At 34.4% G+C, this 13,574-nt stretch overlaps 1 protein-coding gene across 1 annotated transcript; it reads right to left on the bottom strand.

Moving 5' to 3' along the window:
- Positions 1–1,738: 1,738 nt before the first annotated feature.
- Positions 1,739–11,754, bottom strand: LOC104243423 (cytochrome P450 CYP72A219-like). Its single transcript, XM_009798604.2, has 4 exons — positions 11,337–11,754; positions 3,427–3,658; positions 2,885–3,269; positions 1,739–2,295 (listed from the first exon to the last, which is right to left on the bottom strand). Exons 1-4 carry the CDS (start codon positions 11,632–11,634, stop codon positions 1,870–1,872), a joined length of 1,341 nt encoding a protein of 446 aa, XP_009796906.1. The 5' UTR covers positions 11,635–11,754; the 3' UTR covers positions 1,739–1,869.
- Between the last annotated feature and the right edge of the window lie 1,820 nt (positions 11,755–13,574).

The raw sequence follows: 13,574 nt of genomic DNA, 5'->3' as shown, positions 1-13,574 counted from the left end.
AAAAGTGAACACAAGTCTAAAAATATCATACGAACTTGCTTGTGCGACCATATCGCCAAAATAACACCAAGAACTATGAATTGAACACCAAATCAAATGAACTTTCCAAGAAAATTTTGAAACTTCTACTTTCAGAACCGGACGTCCGAATCACGTCAAACCAACTCTGTTTCTCACCAAATTTCACAGACAAGTCATAATTATGGTATTGGACTTATACCGGATTCTAGAACCAAAATACGTACCCGATATCCAAAAAGTTAAACATTGTTCAAACATTTCAATTTCATTAAGCCTTTAACTTTCAATTTTCTACAAAGTCCGATAACTTGGCTAGGGAGTTCTGAATTCGATTCCGAGCATACGCCCAAGTCCCAAATCATGATACAGACCAACCAGGATCGTCAAAATACGAATCCGGATCCGTTTGCTCAAACGTTGACCGAAATCAACTCAGATGGATTTCTAAGCAAAATTTTCATATTTTTATCTGTTTTAACATAAAAGCTTTCCGGAAACACGGCTGGACTATGCAGGCAAATCGAGGATAGATAAAATGAGGTGTTTAAGGCTTCGAAACGTAGAATTGGGTTCTAAAAGATAAGATGACCTATCGGGTCATCACAAATCATCACGCTGAAATACATCTTCACGTTTATTGTGTGCACCAACATTGTAGACATTATTGACATTGTTAGCTGCCATATTTGATTTCTCTTTTGCTAAAAAAGAAATCAAAATTTGTTAGTAACAGATGAATGAATCAAAGCAATTACACTGTTTATGTCCCACAGTGGGCGCCAAACTGTTTACCCGTAAAATAGTACAATTAAATTTGTAACGTGGTTTACAGACAAGTGAATCTGTTTGACCCAAAATACGAAATGAATAAGAACATAAATAAGATTATGAAATAAAATTAAAGGAAATACAAGCCTGACTAAGTGTTTAACTTCTCTGATAGCAGTGGCAAGAACAAAGTTAAGAATAAATAAAGAAAGTATTTCTATCGAATGAGAGCAGATTATAGCTTTTTTGTACAGAATGTTTTGTGTCTACCGATGATGCTAATTTCCCTATTTATAGCTTTATTGAGGGAGACCAGATCCCCAAATCAAGCTCCTCTTGAATGAGAATAAAACCGTCATTGATGACTGCATAACAGTTGGATATAAATATAGATATTCTCTGTAACGGCTGCTCATTGAATGCTATCCGATGTCAATATTTTGAATCTTTGTCACTGGCTCTTCGGAATTCATCCAGTACCGGTTACATGCTTGCATTCGATGCCAGCTATTTGCTGACTTACGTTACATCTGTCTTCAGATCCACGTGTCACTTCGTCATATGTCCAAATGTCTCTAACCAATTTTACCCCAAACAAATATGATACTAGTAGTGGGCATAAAAACATATTGCTCATTTGAAGGGCGGTGGTAACAGAAATTAAAGAGTTTCACTATATTAGGAAACGAGATATCAGGCCTTTTGCACATTGAATCCTAATTCTTCGTAAAGTGTTCATTTAGACTACTTACGATTTTAACACTTTGAGATGCAGGTACGTGTACTGACTTGCAAAGCTTCATGTGAGTGATATGCACAGTTCAATCTACTTATTATTTTTTGAAATGTCAATAGGAAATACTATACAAACTCTTCACAAGATTAGATGGAATGTTATCAAAAGCTAAACAAATGCACAAACTAAAGGAAAGGAAAAAAAGCTAAGAAGTGAACAATTCTGATAAAATTAACCAAGCTGCAACGTTTAAATTCGAAGAGCAGCTTCAGCCATCAAGCGACAATTTAGTATCGATCATTCAATGCATGGAGAATACAATGCCAGTGATGTAAAATATAATTTTAAAGTTTGCGCATAAGCAGAGGAGCACCATACTGAGGATGAATAGTCACCACTGCAAATGGAGCATGAGTATAAGATGGGGATAGTTCAAAAGAGAATCGTTGAAGTATCATAGCTATTGCCATTTTGGCTTCCAACATTGCGAAGTTCTGTCCAACGCAAATTCGAGGTCCCCCGCCAAATGGGATAAACGAGACTTGTCCATTTGTTGCCTTTGACACTCCTTCACTGAATCTTTCGGGTTTGAACTCCTTTGCGTCTTCACTCCATATCTCCTTGTCATAATGTACGAAAACTGCAGGTATAAGGACTACCACTCCATCTGGTAGATTTAGCTCTCCCAATTTCACTTCTTCTTTAGTCCTTCTACCAAATACAGGCAATGGTGGGAATAGCCTTAATGTTTCGTACAAGATCATCGTCACCTGTGAAATAAGTATTGCATAAGTTGTCAGTTGGATTAGAGGGTAGTTGGATAAATTTAACAAGCTAATAAGAATTTTTGGCTAATCTATGTGCTTGGAAAACACCAGAATTATATATATTCCAAAAGACATAAGTTGGTTACAAGCGCTTTTGGTTTGACTAAAATTATGACTACTTTATCCCTAATATTTTTTTGTAATCCACTAAATACCTTCCCAAAATAAAGTAGTAACTCACAATCCATTCCATTTCTGTAGTTTGTCCTTCTCCTTGTAAAGATACTTTTTAATTTATACATTTTATAAGTATCTTTAAGGGTGTTTTAATAAATTTAACAAAAAATGATTATGTATACTTTTTTTTACCAAACACATCAATTGTTTGTACCTTATTCAAATTTATTAATTATAAAATCAGTTTCAGCATATAAACATATTTTTCAGCACTTGCTTGCTGCTTCTAACTACTTTCAATTAGTACTTAAGCAAATCGGTCTCTTAGTTTGCTCGTCAACTTAGGGGGTCCGATAGGACAATATTGAGGACACACAAAACATATTCTAGGAAAGACTAGAAGAGAAGTACTTACAATTTTAAGGCGATTTAGTCCTTCAAAATCTGGTTTTTCAATTCTGAAGACCTGCAACACCTCCTCTCGGGCACGTACTTGCCACTCTGGATGCAAGCACAACAAAATCATTGTCCAAACAAGCAACACTGAAGTTATCTCTTGGCCAGCAAAATAGAATAACTTGCACTCTTCAATCACTTCTGATGTTGTCATTCCAAACTCTTTGCTTCCATGCAGTTCTATTTCTTCCAAATTGGATTCAAGTAATATGCCTAACAAGTCTTCATTATTTTTCTCGCCCGCTTTCATCACCCTCAATCTTTTGTCAATGATACGCCTAATTGTTGTTTGAATTTCCTTTTCGATTTCCAGCATTCTCTTGTTCGTTTTAGTAGGCAAGAACCTACAAAAAACAAATTTAAGTAAACAAGATAAGTCTTTTAGTAGAAAGGCAGAGTAAGTTAAGTTCCTTTTGTATTAATTTGTTAAGAGTCTGATATTTCCTTTTTAATGACAAAGAAAGTTATGAAACGTGGAAATCTGAGAACTAAGTATTGTACCTTGATCGTGGTACATAAATTGAACGTCCTTTTTCCGTTACATACTCAACTTGTTCTTTCTGAAGTTCAAATACTATTCTTCCCTCTTGATAGCTACTCCCAAATGTTGTGCGAGAAATGACTTCACTGGTCATTACTTGAAGATCTGGCCATACGTCGAGTTCGAATGACGTTTCCTTTTGAACGATCTCCTCCCATTTGCTTAGCATTTCACTACAACTCTGATAAAATGCTGGCAGCATATGTTGTACAAAACAAATGGAAAAGCCAGAGCTTGTTATAAATGGACAACTTCTTTAGGTTAGACATCTCAATATGCAATCTTAAGTCTAAGGCATTTGACATTTACCATCTTCTCTATATATTGTACCCCCTCTATTTCAATTTATATGTCTTACTTTCCTTTTCAGTCTATTTAATATAGAATGCCACTTTCTAAATGTCTAGAGAAAAATCCTTTTTTTTTACTATGCTGGAATTGGCACAAGAAAATGTCTATATTTATCCACGATACATATTAATACATGACTCGATGACTTTCTTCCCTTTGGATGAGTCAAGACTTGGCCATTTCTGGTTTTTCACTGAAAACATAAAAGGATGAAACAAAAGAAAGAAACAGAGAAGGACATATGGATATCTTCTTATATGTTACTCATGATTTAACGTCCTTTAATTACTGACAAACATTTTTATATGAGACCTAATATTATTATCCATCTTTTCTTATAGGGGGTGGGCATTTCAAGATTTTTCTTCAGGATTTCAATAGAATTTTTCATATTTACAAAGGGTGGATATAAAATGCAAAGATTATGTAGTCCATTCTACTACGTGGATTCTAGGAAATACATAGAAAGAAGGGTGAAACAAGGGTTTGTGTTCCTTGAATTGGATTTATTTTATACACACAGTATAAACGACTACTACGTTATTTAACAGCAAACAGCAGATATAACAAGCAAGGTTAGGCAGTTGAAACAGAGACATGTTAGAATCAGTTAAAATACTCTATAACTTGATCAACCAAAAAAGCTTCAATCTCAAATTAGTTGAGAACGCCTGTATAATCCCTGTCCTTTATCCTATTCTCGGTAAGATACTGTAATTTTATTAACACTATTAGTATATACTCCATTTCTTCCATTTTACATGATAATATTTTTAAGACTGCTCCAAAAAGGAATGAGACCTTTTTTTATTTGGAAGCTCTTCAAACTTGCCACTTTATCTTTAATGACATACTCTTATAGTCATAGAATTGTCATTGCATGTTCAAGACCAAAGTTCTACGGTTACTTTTATTATGTTTCAGAAATCTTTTCTTTCTTTCTTTCTTAAGTCGGGTGTGTGGAAATAATATGCAAAGAATACATTGTCCATTTCCCCGCTGCACTACATGGGATCTAGCAACTCCAGAGAAAGTAGCATGAAACAAGGGCATATGTTCATTAAATTAGACATACTTTGATGCATAAATAGTATAAAATATTTTATAATATACTATGTTTTTCAAAAGCAAATCACAGATTTGTTCATAACAAGCATGGATAGGTAATTGAAAAGAGGGCAAGTAACATGCTAGAACCAGTTAAAATACTCTATTACATGATCAATCAACAATGCTTCAATCTCAAATTAGTTAAGAACAACCCCATGAATCCTTGTTCCATTCCATTCTATCATTGATAAGACAGTAAAAAAATTGGTTAACACTATTAGTATACTCTCTGTTCCATTTTATATGAAACTCTTCCCTTTTTATTCTGTTGAGAAAAGATTAATACCTTTCTGTATACTTCTCACTCTATTCTCAATGAAATGCTCTTATAGCCATAGAAATTTCATGACATGTTTAAGACCACAAGTAGGGGCAGCTCAACCACAATTAGGGGTCTAAAGTCAAAGTTTAATGGGAAGCCTTAAACTTAAAAAGAAAATCTTAGATTATTTGAAGTCTATTTTTTTTAGCTTTGTTAGATGCAAAGTTTTTTTGTTTTTTTTTTTTTGTTGATTTCTTCCAATTATTCTTATTAAATTGATAATATAGCTAATTCGTTTAATATTTCTTGAGACATTGTTGATCTTAGGTAAGTCAAAATCATTTAACACTTTTAATTCAGAAAATAAGTCAAAATCGTTAATATTAAGTGCTTGTTATGTTTTAAGGAATATTGAAGTACATACGCTTCAAATTGTTTAAATCTACTTAGAAGTGAAACTTGGCTTGGTCTACTATATATAAAAAGTAATCAACTTTAAAAAAAAATCTTCAAGAGACTTTGTGCTTATCAACATACTCATCAAATTTTTTCTTTCTATAAATGACACCATTATTATCAAATCCAATTTCTATATTTCAATGGTTCTTTTTTTGTTTTGTTGAGCATAATGTAATGAGTAATAAGAACCTTCAAATCAATTAATGTTGTTCAACATCAATAGTTGAGGCATTGGCATAAGAAATAAGGGCATGAAAAATGAGAAAAGAATTGAATTTTCTTATGATGGTGTCCGCATTCCCATCTTACACTTTAAGTTAGTGATAAAATTCAGGTCCAAAGGTTCCATATAGAACTCCGTAACGTATGTTTATGTCTTTCTCAAATTCATCTTCTTAGTATTTAGGGGAAACAAAACTATAAGCATATAACCTATTTTTGCTAAATATGGGGTCCCTTAAATTTGGGGGCCTAAAGCATCAGTCTTACTGGTTTCACCTTAGAGTCGGCCTTGACCACAAGCTCTAATGGTAATTTTGGTATGTATCAAATGACATATTTTCTTCCAAGCCTCGTGTTCAGTTAAATATCGCTAGCTAAAATGAAAAGATGGAATATATGGCAAAACTTAAGTACAAAGCCGTAGGGATAGAGACCTCAGCGTAATGCCTTGGCAACATTCGATCAACCTAGAGGAAAACATAGGCAAGAAAGATAAGTCAAGAAAGACTGTAGTGGATAATCAAAAAAACTAATAGGCTGAAGACAATTTTGGCCAGTGATGTGGATGGTAACGTAGTAATCCAAATCCATTATTGTATTTATGGCATAAATAGGAAGTTTCGTCAAAATCAAACTGTACCATTCATTTATTCAAGAGGCGGTGGCAAACCAACTAAGAATTCATAGTGTCTGTTTTCTTAAGTAATGATTTCAGTTTCCTGAGAGCTTCCCTCTGCCCTACCACTTTATATACTGTTAAGGGTGATATTTCAGATTTTCAACTAGTCAAGGTAAAATAATTTCCAGCAGCTCAAGTGCAGTCTTCATCTCAGTTGAATGTTGGAGTTTCTTTCTTACAAAATATAATATGGAGCATTAATATTTAGATAATAAAATTCAAGTTAATAAGATATTACCCACGTATTTATAATGTGGTACCTTGGATCCTATTTAAAAAAATATTATTTACCAATATAAAGATTTAAGTAGCTAAATTTAAAGTTCTAAAATATTTATATTATAAAAAAATGGCAAAATACATAAAGAGACACCTAAAGTTGGTCCTAGATGTCTATCTCACATTCCAATTTATCAGGTGACCATATAGACACTTTATGTTGGTTTTAGTGTGTCAAGTAAACACATGTATCTGGAAGGTATAATGCGTGAGACACACTTGCTCCTACGTGGCTAAATAACCAATCAGAATTTAACACGTAGACTATACCTGATTAAACATAAAAGTGGTTAGTAAATAAAAATGAAAAAGAAAATTTAAATCCAAAAGTAGACCCCACCCCTGTCCCCTCCCCAGCTCCCCAACTTCTTCCTCATCAAGAAAATCCAAACCAGAGCCAATTCAATTTCTTCTCTCGCACACCCCTCACCCCAAAATCAATCACCACTTTTTAAAATTCCTACTATACAATTCTTCTATAAATCTAATAGATTTGAAAAGAGAACCAAACCAGCAAAAAAAATCGTCGAGAAACCATCTTCAACTATCATTGGACCTCACTGGAAAAGCTCTCCTCCGACGACCTCTCTCTTCATCTCCTTCCCACCTGCTTCCCCTAATCTCTTTCCCCTATCCATTTTTTCCGATCTCACATTTTATTTTTCTGACAAGTTTCTCGATTTGTAATACAAAATAGCCAAGCATATATACAAATTGCGATTTCTTTTCGAATTTTCTATTCATTCTTGCTTCATTGCTTCAATACACTTCAATTTCAATCTTACTGTAATTTTACAATTTTAACAAATTGCATCTCCTTTTTTTTTTTTTTAGTTTCAATCACTAATTTTTCGCCACTTTAATTCCAGTTCTTTTGCCACTATATTTTTTATTTTGATGATTTAGTGATGGAGCTTTTTACAGTGTTGAAATTGTGGGTAGTTGAATTGTATATTTGGTGTTGTCCTTATTAAGGTGGTGGCATGAGGATGGTTATGAGGTTGTGGCTGGGTTGTAATGGTGGCGAAAGGGTGGTAATGAATATGGCTTGATTGGAGGTGAAGAAAGTGGGGTTCACAAATTTTTTTGGCGTAACGGTTTCCTGACCACTTAAACTTGTAAAGCTTTTGAAAGTCGATACATAAACTTTGGACTTTCCCATTTGAACACTCAAACTCGTGAAACCCTTAACTAATAAACACATTTGACCCTTGACCCTACGCGCGTGTATTACACATCCAGTCAGCAAATGACCAATGGGGTTGTTACACGTGAAGGGCGCGAAAGCAAACCTCATAGCTGTGCTGGAATAAATTTATTAATTTCTACTTTTTCTTCTGTTTTCCTTATTTTCTTCTTCACCATAGCTGTGCAGGAATAAATTTCCCCACCCAGCCACCATTTTCAATGGTGAAACTTGTGATCTGATCCATTAAAAGTGAGACTTCCCAATGTCGAAAAAATCAAAATGGATAAACATCAAGAAGAAAGAAAAAATAATCACGGAAACCCAATGTCAAAATACAAGAAAAATCACTGCAACTTCAGAAAAAATTACTTCTCTTCTTCAAAACATTTGCTAGCCTTTTGTAAAATCAGAAACAATGGGTATGATTGGACCCCATGAATGCAATGAAACTTGATGTTCTTTTTGCGCTTTTGTTTTGTTTTTCCGGCGAAAGTTACGCCCAAAATCACATTTGGATCTGATATATTTTGAGCTCGATTGTTGACAGTTTTATTCTCTCTGTTGAAATTAGAAGGAGCAAACACAAGAAAAAAAATGGCGAAGATTTTTTTTTTTTGACTTCATTAATATAGTAGAACAGTGGAGAGGACAAAGGGTAAAGAAACAGTAAACGAAAAATTGGACGAACGGGAATGGAGAAAACGATGAAGGGAGAGAGGTAGGTTGAAAGTTTTTTTTTCTTTTCTTTTTTGGTTTCCTTATAGTTTCTGTTTATTTTTTTGATTTTACAATCTTTTTAATAAATAGTAATAGATACACGCGCCATTTGAATGTGACTTATACGCACTATGTCCACGTAAGATAAGCTACCTCCACATAAGTATAGTCAATGGTCAAAGGTGTTTATTAGTTATAGGTTTTACAAGTTTGAGTGTTTAAATGGGAAAGATGAAAGTTTGTGTATCGGTTTTCAAAAGCCCTACAAGTCTAAGTGGCCAGGAAGTCATTTCGCCAATTTTTTAAGGGCCTTCACACGCTCAAATATGAGTGACACACACTCATTTTGCCATGTTGGAGCGTTTACAAGACACAATATAAGCACTTTTGAAAAGTACTTTTGAGAAAAACACTTTTGAAAAAAAAAACACTTCTCAAAATAAGCTGATTTTTGCAGCTTAGCCAAACGGGCTATAAAACCAACATAAAGTGTATATATGGTCACCTGGTAAGTTGGAGTGTGAGACAGACATCTGGAGCCAACTTTAGGTGTCTTTTTATGTATTTTGCCTTAAATAAATAGATAGTCTTTCTTTCTACCGGAGTTTGTATTTTTTTTCTATAAACTTTAATATTGTCTAAGCGAAAATAAGATACAAAATTCACAACTAAAAGTATTTTTGAGGCTCCAAAATTTAGGAGGCGTAAGGCAATGACTTTACTAGCCTCCCCCTTGGCAATTATATCTGAATGGCAAAGTATAAAATCATCGGCAGATAACTGTAAAACCAAGCAATAGGCATTTGACAACAAAATCAAACAGTTCACTCTGGCATTTTACCAAACAGGTAATAGGCATTTCACAGCTCACTTTTTCAACTACAACATGTTGAATCAAACAGCTCATTCAGACAACTCGATGTGTCTACCATGAAAGCAATGTAGGATAAAGATTACTTATCATCTCGTCCACATAAATTACAACTGAAGTAACAAATTATTATTAAAAGATTAATATCAAATGACCAATTAAACCTAAACGAACGGAGACAAGAAAAAAGAGAAGGTTGTTGATTGGAGTTTTACCTGGTCATTGAAGCGTAGCAAATGAGCGGAGAATTTGACTATTTGAGGGGAGGAGAGGAGGGAATTCACGTGCAGTGCACGTGTAGTTAGGCATCCGTTAACTTTAAATGTTGGAATTGATGTAGGATGCATCTGCTCACGTTGTTATAGTTTAAGGATGTTTCTTGTTCATAAGAATAAATAAAGGATGAAACTCAAGTTTCTTGTATAATGAGTTTAAGGATGCATCTAGGGGTGTTTATGACAAAATTTATCGAACAATGGGTCAAGCACAATGTCAACTTTTCAGGTATACAAAAAGGACCGTACTGAGAAGAGCTCTTATATGTTCTTGAAGTTGGAATATACAACGTCAACAACAACAACCCAGTAATAATCCCATTTAGTGGGGTCTGGAGAGGGTAGTGTGTACGCAGACCTTACCCCTACCCTAGGGTAGAGAGACTGTTTCCAAATAGACCCCGGCATCCTTCCCTCCAAGAACTTCCCCCTTGCTCTTGGGGAGACTCGAACTCACAACCTCTCGGTTGGAAGTGGGGGTTGCTTACTTAGAAATTAAAATTTCAGCTACCGCATGGATGTGTAAGAGGGATGATAACACCTCATTGATCATTACAAATTGTATATATAATTACAAGCATGTCGAAATTCCATAAATTTATAAAATATTTATAAAGAAATTAATGACGTCAAATGTTATCTTTCTCAAAAATGTCGAAGTGCCCAAGTGACATTCTTCTTTTTTATGGAGATCAAATACAACAAAATTGTATCCACAAAAATTCATTAATAAAATTATTTTTATTTAAAAGATTTTTTGATTACAGCTGTATTAGAGAATCTCAGATTAATAGACTAATTTTTAATCAGTAATGACTAATGAGATGTATACTTAAAAAAAATTGCGAGGATTTTTTATCACTATTCTATTCATTATTCATCTCCTCTAATTATCTTCGCCACCATACCTTCATCGCCTACCACTACTATTATCAACTTTCATCCCACCATTATCAACCACTTTCATCACTCGTTACTACTATTCATTATTTTATCAATACAACACAATTACATCTACTACATATCGCCACCACTAATTATAACTGCATAGTCATCGCCGTTAGTTACTGCTGCAAATTATATCAATAATCACCAGTGCAGAACAACCACCACCTCACAACGAGGGCGGATGTTGGTTGCGGGTTCGGTCGAACTCAATAACATTTGTTCAAACCATGTATATATTTGGTTTAAGAAATTCAATGAATATGTATAAATTATTAATTTAAAACTCAATAACTTAAAAGAATTATAATCACAAACTCATAAGGTTCAAATCTAGTTCCGTCTCCACTCACAACATCATCAACTCTTCATTGCTACTAGAATTAGAATGTGTTTAAACATTTTTTTTTTTGCAACAGATAAAATTTTATTTAAACTTTTATAGAGTTTATTATATTCTTAAATAAGAATAAGTTAAACATATCAAATGCTGAGAGAAAAAGAAACGTACCATTTTTATTGATGGCGTTGAGGAAAAAAGGGATGAGCCTTTGAGCTATATCATCAGAGAAATTGATGGGCTTAGACTTGGCTTCTATTATGCTTTTTGTCAGTTCGTTTAGATCTCCATAGAGTAGCTTGTAAGGATTTCCCTTAAGACCACTCAGTCTTAAGCATTTCTCCAATTTCTTAGGCCTAAACCAAGCCCAATTCAACACTCTCCATGTATATACCAGCAAAATTGCAACACTGACTACTGCTATTGTGTTACACAACATCTCCGCCGTCAGAAGTGACAAGTACTCCATGAAAGGTTCTCTCAGCTGCTTCCTCTGGCTCTTAATTACATATGATTATATCAAATTGAACGGGAGTCGAAGGAATCTTTCTTGCTGATGTAAATGGAGCGGCGTGGGGACAAGTATGCAAAAACTAAGGACATCTTTTTACTATATTAAATTAAAAATAGTACCTTGTGGTGAAGTAGCAAGTACTTTTTACTCCTAATGTGAGACTTTTCGGCGCGAATCCAAATTTAATCGGGCGCTAAGCACCGACACATGAAAAACCAAAAAAAGTTCAAAATGAGTTAGGGAATTAAATATTGTTTAAATGTTTCCGTTTTTCTTATAAGAATATGCTAGTTGGAGTTCCCTTAGAAATGAAGAGCATACACGGTACTTTTGGTAACAGCATGATAATTTTCGAAGCAAACTTTAACAAATTAAAAGATATATATGGATGACTAATTTTGCAAAGTTCAGGCATAAATATGAATGTTTTTCCTTTTTTTAAAATAAATAAGAAAAATGAAAGAGGTAATTAAGGATATTTTAGTTTGTTAGATACTTTATCAATTGCTAATCCCGATCACATGTTGAAGCCAATATAAAATACTCCCTCCGTTTCAATTTATGTGAACCTATTTAACTAGGCACGAAGTTTAAGAAAAAATGAAGACTTTTGAAATTTGTGGTCCTAAACAAGTCAAAAAGTGACTCAAAGTATTTGTGTGGTTATAAAAGCTTCTCATTAAGGGTAAAATTGTAAGTTTAAGCTAAATTGTTTCTAAATTCAGAAAGGGGTCATTCTTTTTGGAACAGACCAAAAAGGAAATAGGTTCACATAAACTGAAACGAAGGGAGTAGTAAAGTCAACTTCAGATAACATGCTCGTACAAGCATAGATCGAGGCGACTTCAGAATATATATATTCATTGAGTTCAGAATGAGTATGATCTTATCATATGTATACTTTTTAAATGTCTTTTTGCATTTGCATACATAATTCAAGTCGAAAGTAATTAATGAGTTCAGTGGAACCTATAGAACCTTGCCCTGGATCTACCTTTGTGCACAAGATAGTTGGCTCATTTGTCTAAAGAACTAGGTGTATTGTTCAAAATCTGACCGCTATGGTCGACCCAATTGGGACCCCGTCCAAACATGAGGATAAGGAAAGACGACATTATTTACTCCAAACCACGCATTCACCAAACGAAGAAAATGGACGAGGTGTGAGGGGGCTATGGCCCAAATGCATGGCAAGGACTCCATGACTATATATAGAGATGAGACCTTCCTAGAAAGGGGGGCTTTTCTCTCTCCTTCTCCTTTATAATCTCCTTAGTGAAAAGAAAGTAAAAGGATCTTCCATTGAATATGTACAACAGTCATCTTCACCGATTGGTGAGATAAGAAATGAAAGGCTTCGATAATTTATCGCTTCTACTTCATTTTATGTATCGTTTTCTGGTTTGTTTATAGATAAGGAATTTACTATGTTTGATTAAGATTTACCTCTTCAACTTCTTTAATTAATTTAATCAAAAAATTTCAATATCTTTTGGTCAAATAATTTGGCGCCGTCTGTGAGGATTTCTTAGTGAAAACTTCCTAATCTTCTCCAGATCAAAAACCGGAAACATGGCCGCCCACCAAAGAGAACGGTAAGGATACGCCTACAACTGTTTCAAAGAAAATGGAAGAGACGGAAAACGAGAATTAAGCATCCCGTGACCAAATGAGGGGAAAGAGAGCTGAATACAGTTACCAAATTCAGAAAACATCACCCCCATCAACCATTAAAGCGTCAAGCAAAACGAGCAACGCTACAGATCCATCTTCATTCTCCAACTCACTAAATCGGAATAAAGAAAAGGTCATCCTGGCCCACCTCTGCCGATTACTCGAACAATAACGCGGGCACCACGCAGGCAAGCGAGCAAGGAAACAACTTAATTGAAGAA

The sequence above is a fragment of the Nicotiana sylvestris genome, chromosome 7 (genome assembly GCF_000393655.2).
Source record: "Nicotiana sylvestris chromosome 7, ASM39365v2, whole genome shotgun sequence".
In the NCBI taxonomy this organism is placed as follows: Eukaryota; Viridiplantae; Streptophyta; class Magnoliopsida; order Solanales; family Solanaceae; genus Nicotiana; species Nicotiana sylvestris.
The sequence above is the reverse complement of the archived record's forward strand: the minus strand, read 5'-3'. Positions and strand labels throughout refer to the sequence as shown.